Here is a 20,418-nt window from a genome sequence, read left to right as displayed (position 1 = left end):
TGTTCTGTTCTAAGAAAAGTGAACGCTAGTCACTACGCTCGCACTTGTTTTTTTTTAAATGAATCTATCTAAACAGTATGACCAAGGCTTCAATTTAGGTAAACATAGTGTACATCAATGGTGTGATTCTTCATAATTCTGTTACATGTTTTTCATAAGTAGGTTTTGATTCCCTCCTTCCATCAAGAGCGGTCGTTTTCCCCACGCTTCATATAGCCAGTAGCATAGCAAGCTTGACGATTTGCCTCACTATAGCTGTTCACTGAGTCATTGACTGTGAAAACAATAAATTTCTAAGGACATAAATTATTATAACTCAAATTTAAATAGCGGGACAAAAACTCTGAGAGAAAATCTTCAAAATCCAAAAATCTTCATAACCTAAATAAATTCTGTTTTTGAGATCGCATACATTAGAGGCGACATTGTTATTTGTCATAATTTATTTTAATGCGTGCAGCTAAAGAAGTAAAACAGTGCTCAGTTGTAATTCAGCGCCATTCACCCATTACTATAGCACACGAGAAATATTATTCTCATGCATGAACAATGACAGTAACGTGATTGCAGGTCGTATGATGGAGCAGTAACAATGTTTTTTAGTCACACTACAGGTGCACTACAGGCCTCTACATAGATCAGTGGCTAAGTATAATGAGCTTTGTTGTGTGGCTATTTTCGTCGGTGCCTAGATACAAGACTGATGCTTCATGCTTGGTTTAATGCATGGATTTCATATGCAGCGTCCAGCCTCTATGATGCAGTCTTAAACGTTAGTTAACTGTTTATCAAAATTTCATTTTAATTTATAATGTTTTCAGAGTTTTAACTATATATGCCATCAACCTCGCATTTGCTGTTTCAATAATAAATTGAAGTGAACTAGCCACCAGCAGATGCCCTTAGACGCGTTCAAGCCGTAAGTATACATCCACGAATTATATTTTTATATATGCTTAATTCAAAGAATCAAAGAAAAGGTTGTGCGATATAATGTTCTAATAAGCACAGTCATAAGCAACTTGCCACGTTTGTCTGATTTAATAAGGAACGAATCATTCATGTCTTCCTGTCTGATGGACAACTTAAGAGACTACATAAGAAACTACAACTAATAAGAAACTACGAAGCAAAGTAGGGAATTCCCATAAATGGATTTCTTTCGTAGCTATTAACTGTCGCTATTTTAGTCGGTGCATATATACAAGACTGATGCTTGGTTTAATCCATGGAATTCATATGCAGCGTCATGCAGCCTTGTTTAGCATAATTTTTTAAATTTATTATGTTTTCAGAGTTTTAACTATGCCGTCAATCTCGAATTTGCTGTTCCAATAATAAATTGAAGTGAACTAGCCACCAGCAGATGTCCTTAGACGTGTTCAAGCCGTAAGTATACATCCATGAATTATATTTTTATATATGCTTAATTCAAAGAATCAAAGAAAAGGTTGTGCGATATAATGTTCTAATAATCACAGTCATAAGCAACTTGCCACGTTTGTCTGATTTAATAAGGAACAGATCATTCATGTCTTCCTGTCTGATGGACAACTTAAGAGACTACATAAGAAACTACAACTAATAAGAAACTACGAAGCAAAGTAGGGAATTCCCATAAATGAATTTCTTTCGTATTAACTGTCGGAGGATTTCTGTTTTTCTCCATTTTCATACAAACCGACGACTATCATGCTAACTTTGCCTAATTCTCCTTCTTAATGAGATTTAGCTAGATATATTGACAAATGATGAACGTACACTCCAACAACACTGATCGAACTAGATTACAAAGTATATGTTAAAACGTAAAAGTATATATTCTGTGTTAGCAAAATATGTATAAATGTATATATATGTGAAGTATGCAAAGCATAAGTATATGTAAAGTATATATTCGGTGTTCAGTCTTAGTCAAAACTGCGGTTTAGTGACATCATGTTTCCTTGCTATACGGATTTCAGGTTCGGTATTCGATTCTCACAAAGATTCCATAATAAGATTTGAGAAAGGGTGGGAAAAGGTCTATTGCTTTAGCATTTAGGTACGATTGTATACAGTGAAAGTTTGTTTTAAACAGAATGTTCGAGACGCTTCATCGCAGCGGCAATAATGAGTATGTGCCCCCCACCTGCACATACACAATTAATCAATTATTGTGCCTCGTACGCTACTGACCATGCCAAAAAGATTATCAAATGAAAGAAATTTATAACATAATCTTTTCGTGTCCAAAATATATAATAGTGTGCCGGATTCATAAAATTGATCCTTCATAGCTGTTTTGGCCATGCAAGAAACAACCTCTACCTGCTTATCTAATTGGTTTAAAATATCGCATGATTTTTCTCATTGCTGAAGGACTCAAAGAATTTGTGTCCTTTATTTGGTATATGCTGGTAATGAAGTAGCATCTGAATGGCAGCAAAACGTTTATCAACAGAAGAATTGAATTTCTTTAAATTTGCATCCATCGTTTACGATGAATTTCCAAGGATGTTACGTTCGATATTTGTGACATTGTGGGATTCAAAGATCGCGTCACCGGCAGGTCCCAAAGCTTGGGACGACACACCCGAAGTACGAAACCTTTTTTTAAAACGCGAAGGAGGTAGAACTAAAATACCAACCAGTAAGTCGTTTGAGGATTGGGATTGTACTGCACTGTTTAATGCAACCATTTACGCCAAGACCTTTGCCACCTCGACGATTTCGCCGACCATCGGAAAACCGCCGACCATCAAAACATTGAACGATCAATTTATACAGGGAAAAATACCTAATCCTTTCCATTCCTCGCTGATCAGTCTAACTGGTAACAACGATGAAACAAGAGCTTTAGCAACCGATCAAATTCGACTGCTTAGAAACGCTCTATGTCACCTCCCCCATCCCACAATAGAAAAAGCTACGTTTGATAATTATGTTCAACTTGCTAAGGATGCTTTTGCTGCAGTCCAATTTCCCACATGTCAAATTGACTATATTGGTAATCTTGATGAGAAAGAATTTCCAACGGAGAAAGTTGATGAGTTGAAAAGAAAAATTAGGGATGCTGAACTAGAGAATTACAATTTTCTCAAGAAAAACGTTGACAAGAAAAAAACAACGTTGACTGATGACTGCCAACAGAACAAGCAATTCATAGAAATTATGAAGCTGAAAATAGACGAGATAATAGGTAATTATGACTTAAATTAATTAAAGCGCGCTATTGTGCATAAATCACTTGATTTGTAGGCGCAATTTTGTAATATTAAGATAGATCTGGCTTTTCGCTGTTGATGTTTGATGACGCTATTCATGTTTTTTGTACCAAATGGAGAAAAACATGCTGACAGCTGATGCATTCTAGTTCGTTGAAAAATCTTCGTGAAAATCGCATATTTCCACCTCTATCTGCTCTAAGCTAAACCAGAGAAAAAGCAATTAATCACGAACATCTCGAAACCGCCCTTTTTTAAACATGCAAATAAAAATCAATTATGCAAAGCCAGTGACTAAGGCCACATATCTAGCGTTGAATTTCGATAGTTTTTCATAGAATCAGTAATGGTGGAAATATGCGGTTTTATCATCATTTTTAATCGAGCTCTTATTTAATCATGTTTTACCTAAAGGTGGTGGTGCGTTTTTCTAAACTGTTGTATCTTTAACATTGATGTGAAATCTGAATTTTTGTTTCTTTGACCTTTCCCATTCTATTCTATCCACTGCATTTACATAACCAACACCCATGTCTAAATTTGGTTAACAAAATGAGCATCACTTCCCACTATTTTTTCCACCAGCAAACAGACCGGAAGCGACAATGGATGTAAGCTGTGAAGGAAGTCAATTGGTATTTCGCGTTGATCTTGAAAACGTTGCCAAAACTTTAATTCACTCTCCGCAGTTCCAACACGCTATCAAGAGATGTTTTGGGGGTGATGATAGAGATGACCAAGAATCTGAAAAAATAAAGTATGTTTATATAAGAATGGTGCTTCTTACTTATGCATATTATTGGCGAAATGTTACAAAATAGATTCATTGTTTTAGGCCTTTACATCTTTTTCATTGGAGTATAGGGATTGTCAAACGCAGGTCAAATTGCAACCCCCGTAGGACATTTTTTTAACAATTTTCCAATTAATAATATAATCCCATACAACAATATACCATATGAACAAATCGTATGCTTCCAGGTTTTCTGTTTTCAATAAACCGCAAAACGTCTTTGACAGTTCTCATGCGCTAATGATAAATAAGCTCTAACAATGTTCATTTTACACTACATACTGATTGTATTATAGGAATACCGCGAAAATGTGGAACGCAATCAAAAAAGGAGATACAGAGGAAGTAAGACGACTTGTTCCAGCCTATGTAGATGTGAACGAGAAAGTTACTGAAGAGTTGTCTTTGCTTCATCTCGCTGCACAATTTGGGTCTTCTTTAGACATAGTCAAACATTTGGTTGAACATGGTGCCGAGGTAGCAAGCGACGACAACAGTTGCCTAGAAACAGTTCTGCACTCAGCTTGTCGCGGGGGCAGTGACACAATTGTTCAATACCTTCTCGAACATGGAGCTGCGAAAGATATTAATAGAAAAGATTCTTTCGGACGTTCACCGTTCAGGGTAGCATGCACTAATTATCACATAGCTGTAGTTCGAACATTAGTGAAGGCTCACGATGATGCCAGATGTCGCAGTGATGAAATTATTCTTAAGTCGGAATCAGCTGAACCTTTGCAGGAATATCAAAGGAAAGAAAGGTAATACAAAATACAACTTTTTCGCAAACCAATCACATCACCGAATTCCAGAAATTCGTCTCTTGGAGTGGGATAACTGTGTAAATATTAATTATTGCTCCCTTTTTTGGGTATAGAAGTTCATCTTAACGAAAATTAGGTTGAATTTTACAATAAGTCATTGCGTGGCTCACCTATGTTGAATTATATTATCCTAATTATATCTATCGATGACGTTAAAGACAAATAATGATAGTACAATCTAATGTTTCATTCAAATTATTAGAATCAAACAAGATTTAAACGAAAAGCAAGAGAGACAAGGATCAGCTAGAGGGCTGTTTTCACCAAAAACGGTTTGTTCTTATTTAATTAACAATTAAATTTCGCAGCCCTTAGAGAATATATAAATTTAATTTTTTACAAATCAACAACGGGCGGAGCCAGTCGCAGCATTGTCTGGAATCCTATTTTCTTTATTCTAAAATGTAAACTAAATTATTATCACGATAAACTGAAGCGAATTTTATAGTAATTTAAATGAATAAGGCGTTGATTGTTTTTGTCGCCGTTGTCGAGTCTGACGCATTACAAAATTATAATACGACCGAACGCTGTCTTGGCTTTATTAAAAACTGGGTAAATACGTAGCTACGTTATTTACTGTTTGTCTTATTTTAAAGGAAAAAAAACAGACTTGCAAGAATTGAAAAGCAAGTCGTGTTGGGTTTATGATGTAATAATGCACGATGTTGGGAGAATACATGTAGGAAATTAGATAATCTTGTAAAACGCGAAGGGTAGCCAAGGGTAGCCACATTCAGATTTAATTTCTCGCGAAAAAATCTCCCCTGCGGTAGGAGGACTAGATCCCCAGAAAACGCTAAGAGTACGAAATTTCCTTTCATTCATAATATATGCAAAGAAGAATTTGGAAGAGGATGATTTTCCGAAATGCATCGTTAATTCAGAATATAACACGAAAAGAGAAGTACATGAAGTAATTAGAAGGTATGAATAAAAAGTTATTTTTCATAAAATTGTTTAAAAACATTATTTTGAATATTCACAAATGGTTGTATATATATCCCTTGCCGATAAACGAGGGGAATTTCGATTTAGACAATTCAGCAAGTTTGTTTACATTTTCAGCAACCCAATCAGAATGCATAAATTTAGACTACTTCCGGTAAAAAGCAAATTATTTACCATTTTACATGAAGTATAAAAATTTAGGCATTCTGCCAAAAATAAATTCAATGGTTGAGGTCAAGAGAATGCTTCATGAGAAAGGGAGTGCTCCAAATTGCTTTCGGGTCGATCCTTATATTTACACCCTGTACATACATGCGTGGTTGATTCACGCTAGCGTTCACGGACCTATATGTTTTGTTCAGTGTTTCACATTATTTAAACACTTTGCTTAATGTAGTGTTTGACTCTAATAGCTTTTCGTCCTTGCGTGGAGCATACGGTAAAAGCATTCCACGTCCCCATGATTATCAGTTAACTGTACATGTCGAAAGGGGGAAAATGCAGTCTGAGGTGTTGAAGGAAATTGTAAAGCAGTTTAACTGCGATCCCAAAAAATACTCTTATCAAAGAATTTTTTCAAAACAAATGCCTGGTGGTAGCATCGTGGCTGTGAATAGGTTCAGAGTCCCAAATCTATTACGAGTGAGGGATGATCTATGGGATGATGGTGAAGACGAAGAACTAGGTACGAATAAACCGTCAGAAACATTAACCATGTTTTGTTTTGAGAATGGTAATCATTACGCCCTCACGTGTTTTCATGTTGGTTGTCCAACCGATGAGTTCCTTCGTGAACAAGCATAATTTATTAGGAAATATTCAGTTTCTTCCTAATATTCGCTCATCGATTAAGGATTATGAAATCTATGCTAGACAACAAGACTATCATTATCGCGAAAAGGATATAGACCATGAAGATGAAGGCAGTGAAAACCCTGTTGCTATATAGCTGTTCTAAATATACTCCTCTAGGCTAGCTTTTCAAGTATAGTTTTGATAGTGAATGCGATATCATGTCCATACAAGTTGATGAAGCTGTTCAAGTTGATTGTAGAGGTGAGGATATTGAAAATCCTGATTGGGATCAAATATGGGATGAACTGCATCATAAAGTATACGACAAAGAAGATCGTATAATAGTGCAGAAAGTCGGTGCCTTACCGAATGAAGCCCATAAAGGTTACATTGTTGATCTTAATTTTTCCCTTCGATATAAAGATGAAATTCTGTCTACATCAGAAATAGTCTTTTGCTTTCTTACATTACTGCTGAGCATGCATCACAAGTTTTATGTAGAACGTTTGTAATTTAGCAAAATTGCCGCACACTTAAAGATAGTGGAGTTAAAACACAAACTTTGTTAGCGGTTTGGCGTTTGCCGTAAACGTCAAGCTAAAGGTCTCTAGTGATAGAAATGGAACACGGAGTGATTCCATTTTCATTGAAGTTATTTATTGACATGAGCCCCGTGAAGTCTGATAACATAAAAAAGTCGGTCGTTCACTGAATCTGTGAGTTTCGTAATGGTAGACTTAGGGATGGAAGTTACGGATTCTTTTATTGCCATCCACAGGTCATTTTTGAAGGAATACTACTTCCCATCGGCATAAACCTGGCGCTTAATGATCGACCAGAAGTTCTCAATGGGATTTAAGTCAGGGGAGTTTGGAGGCCAAATCATCAGGTTAGCATTCATGAATCCGATAGATTTCAAAAACGCTGTTGGGGCCTTTGCCGCGTGGAACGGAACATTGTCATGCATGAAGAGGATCGTCTTTAGTTGTGACAATGGAAGGCCACCATGCAGCCATGGGTTCAATCACATTCTTTAAAAACCGGACTGAGATCAGTTTTAGTCCTTCAGGAACATGAAATGGACCGATGAGCTCATCTCCAATAATACCACCCCGAATAAATCATTACGCTTCCACCTCGTTGTTGCCGCCTCATCCTTATGAGGCAATCATCACCGTTAAAAACCCATCCGTTTGCCCAGCCGTCAGGACCGTCTAACGTTGCTCTTGATTCGTCAGTGAATAGGACAAACTTCATTTCAGTTTTCATATATTTCTTGGACCATTCTACACGTAATATTTTATGTCTCGAGGTCAGGCGAGGCGTTTTAACCGGACTTTTAATAGCTGCAACCTTTCTAAGGAGACGGTTTCGGGTTGTTTTCGTCACATTTGGTAGACCACCTTTTTTGAAAATTCTTGCACTTGTTGATCCAGGTAATTTACGGACACTCCTCTTCAATCGGTTCATATCTCGCTTTGATACTGATTTTAAATACGATCCGAGCGAGACTTCCTCTTAGAAATTGCAAAATTTTCAAGCCACTTCGCTTGCTACTTAATGTATGTCACCAACGTTTGCGAAAGATTGTATGTTTCCATAAGTTCAGCACAAATGGATTCCCTAATAATCATTTTAATATTAACAAGCTTTTACTTTAGCCAGGAAATGAATACCCGCTCAAAATGGTTCGCCCAACTGTTTCGTCATGCAAATATATATTTGTTTTAAAATAAAGACAAATCAGGATTTACAATTGCCTGGTCAAATAAAAGAGTTTCATATTTTATCCTGTTTTGTCTCAAACGCAAAACACTATAAAATTATATGTTAGACATAAATCATTTATGACCTCGGTCGGTTTTCCTCGAATTTCATTTCTAAGAAGCAGAGTCATTTTGTAAACGATATCGGATATTACATAATTATTTAATATCAGTCGTTAAAATGGTTCTTTGTCCGGCTTTTTGGCTACGCGGACAAGTTTGAACATGAACTGTTTCAGTGCAAGAGTGTTTTAGAGATGTAGCGAGTTTTCGGGGGTCAACATTAGAGTAAGGAGTGAATGAACTATAGCTAAAAGGTTTTGTGTATTGGTTCTGACATTATTGAAAATTCACAAAGCGTAGAATTTGTAAGAGTGAAATGCAGTGTGTATATAGCCTATGCATCTCGTAACTCGTAATTCGCAAACTCCCACACTCAGCAGCGCATATTGTACCGACTTCGAATCCGACCCGTCTGCGCCAGCAAAGAGACTCAGTAAAACTACAAACTGGCCTAAAAAGTCGTTAGTGTGACTGTTGTAAAAGAATACTGATATATTTCTCTGTAAAGGTTTTTGGGAAATGATTTTAACGCCCAAAAAATGGTAGTTTAATCCTGTCGTCATTGAGAGCGAGGCTTTCACGCCAAAAATAATGTATTTGCCGATAAAACTTTTTGGAAATTCTAGAAACTGAAGAAACTCTTTATTCTTTTAATCATAACATACAATATTTCTCAGTTAATTACTTAATTGCTTTTCATGCTTTCAGCGTTGCCCCCCCTTCATATGTTGGCGTGATGTCATACCAATCACTCATCGAATGCTATGTCCACGACATCATAAATCAACCCCGGGGGGTATGTATAATTATAGTCTTTTTTAGCGAATCAATTCTTCCCCAGTAGATCACTTTCATGCGATTCAACGAGCTTTCTGAAAATAGTCGTATTAGATATAATGCATTTCAGTCATAAGTAAGGTGTCGAAACTGCTCTTTTGCAATGAAACGGTGCGAATTTTAAATACAAATGTATACCAACACTCTTTATACATATGACCCTATTTCCTCAGAAAAAATTTAATATTATATTTGGATAAATGTTTGTGATTTCGTGCAGAAAAAAAATGATAATAAAACTTTATCAACTTTGATAAAACTTGAGTTACAATGGCACTAAAGAATTCACGGATTACATGCAGTCATGCTTTTGATTGTAAATGACTGATCACTATAAATAAATTTCATGTTAAATATTACTTTGTACTTAAGTGTACTTTGTACGTAACATGACTTTTTTGTCCAAGGTACAAGTGGTTAAAGGAGTTGATGGTCTTATCATGTATGAATTTGACAAATGTCGAAATGAAGTTAGGCAAAGGCTGAATACAGTAGAGGTACGTGAAGTTATTTGCTTATATTTTGAGGTTATTTTGCCGACAATCGCAAAGTACAATCTAGAATACCAAGTGTATAGTGTGAGAAAAGTATAGACTGTATACTATGGTTAGGTAGTAATTTTGATAGTATGGATCCTGTTTCTGTTATTGTAGTGGTTGCTTTTGGGCTTGGACACGAAAGTCATCAATGTCGTAATGAGGATGGGTGATGAATTTTTTAGAACAGGGGATATTGAGATGGCATTAAATTTTTATCGCGAAGCAGGTTTTTTGTTTCCCGAGACTGCTATATGTTTCATAAGAGAAGCACAGTGCCTCATCGAACTCGTAAGTATCGTCTTTCAGTGATCTCAGTTTCTAATTCGTTTACCGGCATGATGGGCTAATTTGTATTGTCGTTTTTCCGCTCTACGAAGTGGTACAGCTGCATGCCGGATAACAATGTGAGGGCCCTTTTGACTTTGAGGTGATCGCCGAGCCTGATTTCGCATGATTTGATTTTTTCTGAACATAAACTGTAGTTAACAGTGTTAAATATTCAGACAGCACATCATATTTTAAAGTACACGAAGTTCAAATGCATGTGAACAATCCGTTTGTTTACATATATAAAGCTTGACTTCTACAGTTACTGTAATATTTAGGGGGTGATTTTACTTTATTCACGAGAGCGATTATCGATCAAGTGAATTTATTTTGAAGAAGGACGCGTCTTAAAGGGGTGTTTTTATTATTTTTCATTTTAGGATTATTTTGACCAAGCAAAGAAAGCGTGTAAAAAAGGTGAGAACTTGCCTTTGAAACCTTTCTCGTGCATATATTGACGTCAAACGCCGCGAAAACCTTAAGTTACACGGAGTTTGATTGGCTCGTTACTTTTACAGAACCAATCAAACTTTGTATGACAGTTTCTCTTGTTCATGCGACCCATACTATAAATACGCTTTTCTCATTTGTAGCAATCCGATTTGGTGACCAAACTCAGTATGCTGAATTACTTCCAATAATTAACATTTTCGAGCAGTACGAACGGCTGCGGGACGCTTATGATCTTTATAAATCCCTGATGGAAAAATATCCCGGTGTAAGTATATTAAGCTTACAACGTGTTCCCATATTACCATGCTGCGCTGTTGTTACGTAAGATTCCAACCTATATTTAATTGAGCGAGACTGTGGAATTGTAGCGTGTTTTGTGACATTTTTAGAACTTGTACTTCATGGAAAGAATGAGAGTATTACAAATATTGATTTGGGAGAAGCCTGAAAGAGAGAAGAGTGCCAGCAAAAGACAGGTAATTTTCATCTCTAGATTATTTGTATGTACAAGAAGGCGGCCTCAAAAAGGCCGGCAAACATTCTGTGGCCTTTAATGTTAAATACCGTATTTTTAAAACATTTTTTAGAATCTTTTTTGTAGACTATCGTATTTTTAGTATAGAATTATCTTTCACACCTATAGAATGTTAGTAAAGGGGCTGGTGGATTAACGAAATCGTCTGGAGCAAATGGCAGTCAAACAAGTGATAAGGTGAAGATTATGTATATGTGATATGTAATATGATTATCTACTTTTATTCTTTCTTGTTCTTGCAAATCAAACACTTGCCGAATTTGTTTCAAATGGATGAAGAGTTATAACCACTGTACTGAGAAAGTCCTTCAATGATTATCTTCTTTCTGACTCGTTAGAAGTTAGCATCAGTCCTCATCGATGATTCGAGTTCTGACGATATGGATATATGTGACAGTGATGATGATTATGGCTGGCTGGACGATTTAAAATCAGAATATTCGTCGTTTTCAAAGGATTCTGGCATTCCGTCTTCAGAATGTTCATCCTTGTATTCTGAATGGGACGCTTATTCTGAATGTGATGCTTATTCAACAAATGAAGATGCTTATTCAACAAATGAAGATCTCTCCCTATATCGCGGGGAATCAGATGAAGAACGTTATAGAAGGGTCAATGAGTATCCGGGTATACGTACAGAAGAGAAACTATGTAATATACGCTCGAAACAGCAGATCACTATAGATACGACCGCGGAATCCTATATAGTTTATTCTCTTTTTACTTTGTAGATGAAACTAAATCGAGCTCCACTTCAGTTAAAGCAAGCGATCAAGTAACCAAAATAATTTCCTCAGTTATGGAAAAAGAAGACAAACGATGCACATTCTGTGGCATAATGTTCCCGTCTTTGTTAGATCTGGAATATCATTCTTCAGAACCCCAGCACAAGGTCAATGTGATAAGACTAACGCAAAAATTTTACGAAAAGACTAACACCAGTAATTTTCGTCCTCCCCCTGATGCCGTTTATATGGGCCGGTATAAAGAATGTCGCAGGTAGAGACTTATTGACGTCTGAATCAAATTATAACTTAACGCATGTTAATTATCAGCAATGATGAAAAACTTTCTCTTTCGTCTCTTTCCTAGATTTGAGCAAGGTTACTGTTACTTTGGTAAGAAATGTACTTTTGCACATGGGAAAGCAGAGTGTGATCATTGGAAATCTTTGTATAAACATCAGGCTGACCATCTCACATATCTTAAGGAGCGACAGCTCTTGACCGAAAGTTTCGGCGAGAAAGTCCGCCTTAGAATCAAGTATGAAGGTCTGGATCGTGTGGTTAGTAAAAAGTCGTTTTATTTATTGGATTTTGCTATTGGTCTGAAAAAATGTTGGTCTGAAAAAGCTGTGCTGATTTTTTCGCAATCACAACAGCATTGAAGGGCTTTACTTTGAGAAGTTTATAGTTCATAATGCTGATTATATGTTTACGGTTTGACGATTTTCCGGACAAAATAAGTGCATTTACCAATCCATTAGTGATTATATGTTAGCTTTACCTTTAACTTAAATTCAAACCTCCAATATTTCATCATTTCATCACCAATAATCAGGCAACAAATAAAGCGCAGCATATTTTTTAACAGCAGTTTAAGTCACATAAGAACAACTGACAAGTCCCCAATTATTTATGTACTTCTCTTATTAACTTAGCATCAAATGTGGTATAGCAACTGCCTAAATAGACAAAACACTTCTCGACGTTTCGACCTGAGGGGCTTCGTCAGGAGAGTTAGTCATACCATGCTACGCTGGTTATATTGGAACGTATCTACTTCTCATAGCGTATGCGTTTGTCAATATTGTTTTAATTTCTTAACAGCTCACGAAAGAACTTTTTGGTGTAACAGTGGACTGTTCTTCACCAATGCAAATAAAATTGGAAAAAATTAATCTTACGCACGTCAGGCATACCTGGATATTTGATGTAAAAATTCAGGCAAGTATAAGTTTTCTTTCAGGTTCTCTGAACGGGAACGGTTTCGATTTCAGCCTCGCCCGAAGAAAGGCTATCTCGCACTGTTAATTAGAATGATTAATTAATAAATTAATAAATATTTATTCGGCTCGTTAATCTAAATCTACGCAGAACAGTGCATCATCTTAAACTAAATTTCACTTCACAGTTCACGCATGATCGCCCTACTCACCCACTTAAAATTGAGTTATAAAAAGGTGAATTTATTTAGAGCAGAGGTTATTCTAAGCTGGAGATGCTACCACTTTTTTAAATTGTAAGGAAATTTCTGGATATGGAAATTATTATAAGGGTAGCTGTAGATATACAATTATTACTAATTTCGGCCTTCTCCAGAAATTTTCGTACAATTTCAAAAACTGGTAGCAACTCCAGCTTAGAATAACCCCAGAGAGTGTGTTCATATTCAATTCACGGTACCACATGCAACTGATTTAAAAAAATGTCTTTCCTACAATTTACATTAACAGAGAATGCATCAACCACTGCCAAGACAAGTAGCTTTTCTCATGGAGACTCATTTGGACAAATTCAAACTCCTATACCGTGGGGGAAAGCAAAGGCAATCACCAAACTTGTACAGTGTTCATTTTGTTGAGGGGGATTTTAAAAACGTCGCCAGAAATGAGTCGGCGGTACAATTTTGTGTTCAATTCTCGTCACGTGTTTTTGGTGATTTCAAACAGAAGTTAGTATTTGATTTTGGAAAAGACAATGTACTCGTCTGTCCACTTTTTGTGTCAGTTGTGGGAAAATATATTTCTGAAGAAGAGACTTCTTCACGTACAAGATATTGTCACATCGCTGAATGGTCTGTGGACAAAATGGAATTGGTTCCGTGTAAAGAACTGACGGGAATGGATCTGGATGGTTTATGTGAACGGTACAGCATTCCAATGAACAATCAACAGACTGATCTTACAGAGTGTTCAGAATTCTCTCGTGAAACATACTTCGATATTTGGCACAATATCTTGTTTATTGAGGAACAACACATTCAAAAGGAGGTCGCCAGGTAAGAAAATGTGTTTACACACAAACCTCCGAAATATGTTATTAGTGATGTTGTACTGTGCAACGCATGTTATATTTATCATTTATAGATCCGGAGTGAGTGGAATTCGGCGAAATATTTCCCGAGGTGATATGATCTTTTCCGAGGGTTTCGCCCGAGGGAAGTATCATCATGAAATATTTTGCCGAATCCCCCAAGTGGAGGGTCTATAAATGATATATTACACCGAAAAAATATTGTGAGCTTGAGAATAGCCAAACATACAGTGCCAAGGTTTGAAAAAGTATTTCTATAAATCAGTAAAAGTACTCGAGGAAAGCGTCAAAAAATTGCCGTCGAACAGATTTTAACATCTCTTCAACCTTCTTTGTTTGTCTTTCGTCGGGAATACTGCTTATTTTCTCGTCAGAATCGCTATTTTTTTATTTCAAACAAACAACAACACTATTCCGACAATTTTTGCCTCGCGAGACGTCGCGTGAGATAATTCTAATATCACAGTGTGATAAATTTAATCAATGTCATGTGCCTAGCTCGGAAATAGGGGACTGGGATGCAATACCGCCAAAAATCGCATCTTCACATGGTACAAATAATTTTTTTGGTGGGACAATTTGAATTTGAGGTATAATATTGTCTATTTAGATACGATATACAGGACGGCAAAATGAAAGTAGTAAGCACCTTTAAAAGCGCTGAATCGACAGTTTTCGTGGCACCTGGTGAATTTTTTGGAGAAATCTATTTATCTGATTATTTTGTTATGGACGAAGTTGCCGGCCATATTATAAATCGCTCAGTAATGTCTGTGATCTTGCGACTAAAGATGGAAAAATCTCACAACAAGAAAGTATATGAATGTTACATTATATCAAAGACTTCTCAGTTGGTTGTTATAAAATTGAATGAGATTTTATGTAAAGAACATACATTTGAAAATGATCAAGTTGTCCAAGTTGATCTTAAGTTCAGATACAACCATCTTCCACTGTGTGAAATGCACGAGGCCATTGATATGTGTAAACAGAAAATTGACATTTTATTTCCAAATGTGAAGAATTTGTCGTCACAGGTGAGTCACGAGTAAGAATTTGCATCAGTTTGCATCACAAGATGCTGCCTCGCGCGTCCTGGGATAATTGACTAAACACTTGTCAAAGTTATCTTTGTAAGTCCGAATGAAAAAACGAACAGAAATTTCGTGGAACCTTTGTTCTCGTTTCAGACACATGCGTTCAGAAAACTTGTAAAACTCCGACTTGTCAATTTCGTTGTCAATAGTTCACATAAAATTATATTTTACGATTGAATTGTAACATGCTATTAAAAATTATACTAGAATTTCTGTTCAAACAATATTGAATATCTTGATTGACTTACAAAGAAACAAAATTATAGAATCGATCATAAATTTCTTGCATGTGGACTCCAAACCATTTAATTCATTTTAATATATAACTTTCGCGGTCAAGCTTTCAACTGCAAATTAAACATATTCGGAGCAGTGCTCTAAAGCTGGGAAATATTTCTTCTACCAACAGCTCATACTAAACGTTTTATCGATATTTTTTCCTTCCTTTAGAAATCAATCCCTGACTGGCATCTGGAAAGAAAACCAAACACAAATCAACACAAAGCGATTGCGATGATACTCGATCCCAATCCTACCCCGCCAATTCTTTTGATTGGACCGTTTGGCACTGGGAAAACCTTCACCCTGAACCTCGCTTGTGTGTCAATTCTTAGCCAATCTGAAGGCGATAAAGTTCTTATTTGCACCCATTCAAACAGAGCAGCTGACATTCATCTGGAACATTTGCATGTAAAAATAACAGAAAACCCATCATTATGTATTCGACCACTACGAGTGCTTAATCTGTTTAGAAATGTTCGGGCTGTTCCTGAAAAACTCCGGAGATATTGCAATATTGAAGGTAAACTAAAATAACGCTTTTCTTTAAGATCCTGTGACATTCATACGCTTTTCTTTAAGATTGGGATCGACCAATCGCTTTGACAAGCAAAAGCCTTTTTCTTTCCAGAAGAAACTAACGTAATACAGAAGCCAACGTGGAATGTAATCCGTGACCATAATGTCATTATAACAACTTTGGCCACCGCGCGTGTTCTGTGGGAATATTATCAAGATGGAAAATTGCGTTTCACGCATATCTTAGTTGACGAGGCCGCGCAGGCCCTGGAACCCGAGTGTTTGATCCCGCTTGTAATGGCTGATGAAAACACAAAGATTGTTTTGGCGGGGGACCACAAACAGGTAATAATTGATAAACAGCTACTACATATATTTTTATTTGAATTTCCTTCACTGAATAGAAAATAAATTTTCTGATTCAAACAGGAACTCTTATTAACTCCAATTGACATAATTCGCAAAATTTTTAGTTGACCAGCCAAATTCGTGTTTCAAACTATCAATATACTATGATGTTGTTAATGGAATACTGTTTAATAGATGAGTCCACCGGTTTATTCAAAATCGACATGGCCTGAAGAGTTTGATCCGAAGATTTCTCTTCTTGAAAGACTATTCTCATATTACAATTCAAGCTCATCGGTAAAAGAGGAAACCTCTTACGTTGAAACACCGTATGTAGTCTTACTTAGTGAAAATTACCGCTGCCACGAGAAGATACTCGAGTTTCCTTCTGATAACTTTTATGGAGGCGAATTGGTTGCCAGGGGCGACCAAACTACCTTCAAAATGATGCCAGTTCTTTCGTTCTACACTGCCCAAGGTGTGGATAAACAAGATGAAGAAGGTTTGTCGTACTATAACGACGCTGAAGTTGCTGAAGTAGTAGCAAGAGTTGAGGAGCTTATCTTTCTCTGGCCAGAAGACTGGGCAAAGAACATCGGAGTACTCACGCCTTATCGTGATCAGGTATACCTCGATTTGATGGGGTTCACTATTGTCTATTTTGTTACTAGTTGAAAAAGTACTTGTTATTTTTAGTATAGCTGTTTAAAATATGATATGCGTTTCAAATAGGGCTAAATAAATATGGGTACATTGCTGTGAACTTACTTTTTGTTAGGTAAAACGAATTAGAGAAGGCTTACGAAAGAATGGTCTTGCTTTTGTCGATGTTGAAACTGTAGAAAACGCCCAAGGTAATGAGAGTGAAAAGATGCAGTAGCTTTAAATAAGTAGAATTAGTACCACGAATGACACACTGTTAACACTAATTAGATATTACAGAGGTGGATCCAGCACTAGTGCACTAATTTGCATTACAAAACAAAATGGCTATTTTGAGCAGTTTTCTTGTGTCATGCAAATTAGTGCACTAGTGCTGGATCCACCCATGAGATATTAACTGATAGCCTAACTCCGGAAAAGATGTTACGACAATCGGCAGTCGGCACAAATGCGATGAATTAAATTTCTAGCAAGCCTCGAACTAATAAATGCATTCAGTTGTAAGCACAAGTGTTAGTGATCCATTGTCTTCACACTCAATTTAGGTAAGGAATTCAAGGCGCTGTTTATTAGCACGGTCAGAACGATGTGGACATGTTCGGCTATCGAAGGACGAAACTCTGATCCTTCCGAACTTGATTTTGGATTTCTTTCCGATCCACGTTTTTTAAACACAGCCGTGACTCGTGCCCAGTCTTTGCTCGCCGTCGTCGGAGATCCGATGTCGCTATGCAGTGTGGGTGCGTGCAGAGATTTGTGGAAAGATTATCTCAGACGCTGCGAAGACAACAAAGGTCTGCACGGCTGCACTTTGAAGACTGTATTGGACTTTTGTATTCGTTCAGAGCCACTTGATCCGAGCGCTCAGGAATTCACATATTTAAAAGGTAAAGTTAATGCTCAGGGCCGTAGCTAGACCGCTTAATTGTGGTGGGTGTATATTCATATATTTATGTTTATATACCGTAGCAACAATAGCGTACAAAAGAAATCAGTGATTAGCTTTTAAACGTTTTATGGGTTTTTTATATATTAGTTAAAAAATAATTGTGTTTGCTTAGACGACAAAAAGGCAAAAGAGGGTGTTGTAGGAAATGACGGAAAGGATTTTCCGGAAGAAACAATCATTGATTCAGAACATAATTTTACAAAAGACGACAAAAAATCCAAAAAGACCGTTAAAATTAAAGACTGGGAAACAAAACTTTCTGGAAAAAACAATCCTGGCAACGCCAGGAAAATGGAATTTGATAGGTGCATTTCCCTTCTCAGGTAAAAGAAGAAGAAAGAAGAAAAAATCGAGCACATCCTCAGCAAAACCATGTACACCAAACAGTCAAACAGCTACGAACACAGTGTCCGTGTCGTCCGTTATGAAGCAAGAAGAACTAAGATGTAGATTCTGTGATATAAAATTCTCATCCATGTTAGAGCTTGAGTATCATTATTCCGATCCTCAGCACAAAGTCAATGTGATAAGACTTACGGAGAAACTTCGCAAACCTGTCAAGAAATTTCGTCCTCCGCCTGATGGAATTAATATGGGCCGGTATAAAGTGTGTCGAAGGTAAGAGATCTACTGTGAAAATTGTGATCTTTTATTGCTGTTGTTATTCGTAATGGTAAACCATTACACTTCACTATATATTTGGTAATTATTTTCCTATATCAAACAAAATAACTTTTCAGGGTCTTCGGTCCTTACTAGACAGACGATGTCGTTTCTGGGGCCGGTTGTATCGAGCCCTTTTAAGCTTAAACGGTGGTTAAGCTTAAAATAGAAATCAAGTCTATCGTTTTATTCAACGGAAGCGTACTAAATGTTTTTAACCTTAATACAGCGATACTGTTTACAACTTCTCTGGACCGCGCCCTAGCTGCGCCTCTGAAACAGTGATTATGGATAGTTGGTCATGGATATGCTTTTCCAAATCTGCCTAATCTGTTTCCTAGATTTGTGCAAGGTTACTGTTACTTCGGTAAGAAATGCACGTTTGCGCATAGTGAAGAGGAACGTGATTATTGGAAAGCTCTACACGAACAACAAAATAATCAGCTTACACAGCTTAAAGAGGAACATCTTCTAGCAGAAAGCTTTAGCGAAAAACTCCGGCGTAGAATCAAATGTGAAGGTCAAAACCATGTGGTTAGTGAAAGCTACGATGAACCATAAGTTTATAACCGCTATATTTCAGTGAATCATTATAAGTTTGGACATGAAGTCTCGTCCAGTTAATCTGAAATTATTTCATGGAAAGATATCCATATTTATCTAATTGCTCTAATTTCATTAACAGCTCAAGAAAGATCTTCCTGGTGTAACAGTTAAGTGTAATTCACCAAAGCAAATAAAATTGGAAAAAACGGATCGTTCGCAAGTCGAGCATACGTGGATATTTGATGTTCGAATCCAGGTAGGACACAGTTCAGCGCATCATTACGCCGGGGCGTAGAAGTATCGTCTTCCGTGTTTCCGCTTTGCCAGGAAGAATTTCAAAGCGCCCAAACTTAGCTAGGACGTGTTGTTTCGATAGCTTCACCGTTCGAAAAACCTTTTTATAAATTTTGCTTATTCTAATTTTAACAGAGTATGGTTGTGTATGGATTTAATGTGGTGAATAGGTGACGTTTCATTATCCAGGACATACTTTGTCTTCCCCGTGTACTACTTTACGAAATTCATAAGTTATATTGCTGGTTATTCACAATATCTTACATTTTTAGAGAAATTTTCAACTACTGCTGAGTCAAGTCGCCTTTCTTTTGGAGACCCACTTAGACAAATTCAAACTTCTCCGTTGTAATGAGACGACAAAGCATTCTTCAACCGTGCAATGTGTTCGCTTTCAGGAAGAGGATTTCATTGAAGACTCTGCCAAGAATGAGTCAGCCGTGCAATTCAGTATTCAGTTTTCGTCAGGTGTTTTTGGTGATTTCGAACAGAAGTTAGTGTTTGACTTCGGTCAGGGCTCCGTACTCGTTCGTCCACTCTTTGTGTCGGTCGTGAGCAAAGATTTTTCTAGAGCAGAATCTTCACGTACAAGATATTGTCACATCGCTGAATGGTCTGTGGACAAAATGGAATTGGTTCCGTGTAAAGAACTGATGCGATGGGATTTGGAGGGTTTATGTGAACGGTACAGCATTCCAGATATCTTGCCTGATCCTGCAAAGTGTCCAGCATTCTCACGTGAAAAATACTGCAATATTTGGCACCAAATTTTGTTGATTGAAGAAAGACACATTCGGACAGAGGTTGCCAGGTAAGGAAATGTTTTTTTTTGTTCACATTCATGTACACCTATTTATAATATATAATATGTTTTGTCAATTGTAGGAATAAGGAACGTGCTATATATATTTGTAGCTAGGTAGAAATTATTGTTGA

At 36.8% G+C, this 20,418-nt stretch overlaps 1 protein-coding gene across 4 annotated transcripts in view; it reads left to right on the top strand.

Annotated features, from left to right (window-relative positions):
* The first annotated feature begins 828 nt into the window (after positions 1–828).
* The window catches only part of LOC114516141, a 29,758-nt gene continuing 10,168 nt past the window's right edge, over positions 829–20,418 (top strand). For 2 of the 4 annotated variants that reach the window (XM_028535534.1, XM_028535533.1), the window contains exons 1-29: positions 829–919; positions 1,296–1,389; positions 2,362–3,181; positions 3,792–3,963; positions 4,296–4,760; positions 5,026–5,095; positions 5,665–5,750; positions 9,107–9,194; positions 9,643–9,732; positions 9,889–10,062; positions 10,482–10,518; positions 10,695–10,819; positions 10,944–11,030; positions 11,198–11,266; positions 11,428–11,740; positions 11,821–12,088; positions 12,182–12,374; positions 12,919–13,035; positions 13,545–14,089; positions 14,735–15,161; positions 15,672–16,023; positions 16,132–16,364; positions 16,563–16,991; positions 17,146–17,221; positions 17,576–17,917; positions 18,303–18,597; positions 18,984–19,176; positions 19,328–19,444; positions 19,755–20,293. In XM_028535534.1, the coding sequence (XP_028391335.1) occupies positions 2,419–3,181; positions 3,792–3,963; positions 4,296–4,760; positions 5,026–5,095; positions 5,665–5,750; positions 9,107–9,194; positions 9,643–9,732; positions 9,889–10,062; positions 10,482–10,518; positions 10,695–10,819; positions 10,944–11,030; positions 11,198–11,266; positions 11,428–11,740; positions 11,821–12,088; positions 12,182–12,374; positions 12,919–13,035; positions 13,545–14,089; positions 14,735–15,161; positions 15,672–16,023; positions 16,132–16,364; positions 16,563–16,991; positions 17,146–17,221; positions 17,576–17,917; positions 18,303–18,597; positions 18,984–19,176; positions 19,328–19,444; positions 19,755–20,293 (6,665 nt within the window). In that variant the 5' untranslated portion in view covers positions 829–919; positions 1,296–1,389; positions 2,362–2,418. The remainder of the gene's footprint in view (positions 920–1,295; positions 1,390–2,361; positions 3,182–3,791; positions 3,964–4,295; positions 4,761–5,025; positions 5,096–5,664; positions 5,751–9,106; positions 9,195–9,642; positions 9,733–9,888; positions 10,063–10,481; positions 10,519–10,694; positions 10,820–10,943; positions 11,031–11,197; positions 11,267–11,427; positions 11,741–11,820; positions 12,089–12,181; positions 12,375–12,918; positions 13,036–13,544; positions 14,090–14,734; positions 15,162–15,671; positions 16,024–16,131; positions 16,365–16,562; positions 16,992–17,145; positions 17,222–17,575; positions 17,918–18,302; positions 18,598–18,983; positions 19,177–19,327; positions 19,445–19,754; positions 20,294–20,418) is intronic. The other 2 variants (XM_028535536.1, XM_028535535.1) reach the window with 2 other exon arrangements.

The sequence above is a fragment of the Dendronephthya gigantea genome, unplaced genomic scaffold (assembly GCF_004324835.1).
Source record: "Dendronephthya gigantea isolate DGI-Jeju-01 unplaced genomic scaffold, DenGig_1.0 000005F, whole genome shotgun sequence".
In the NCBI taxonomy this organism is placed as follows: domain Eukaryota; kingdom Metazoa; phylum Cnidaria; class Anthozoa; order Malacalcyonacea; family Nephtheidae; genus Dendronephthya; species Dendronephthya gigantea.
This window is presented reverse-complemented; position numbering and strand designations above follow the sequence as displayed.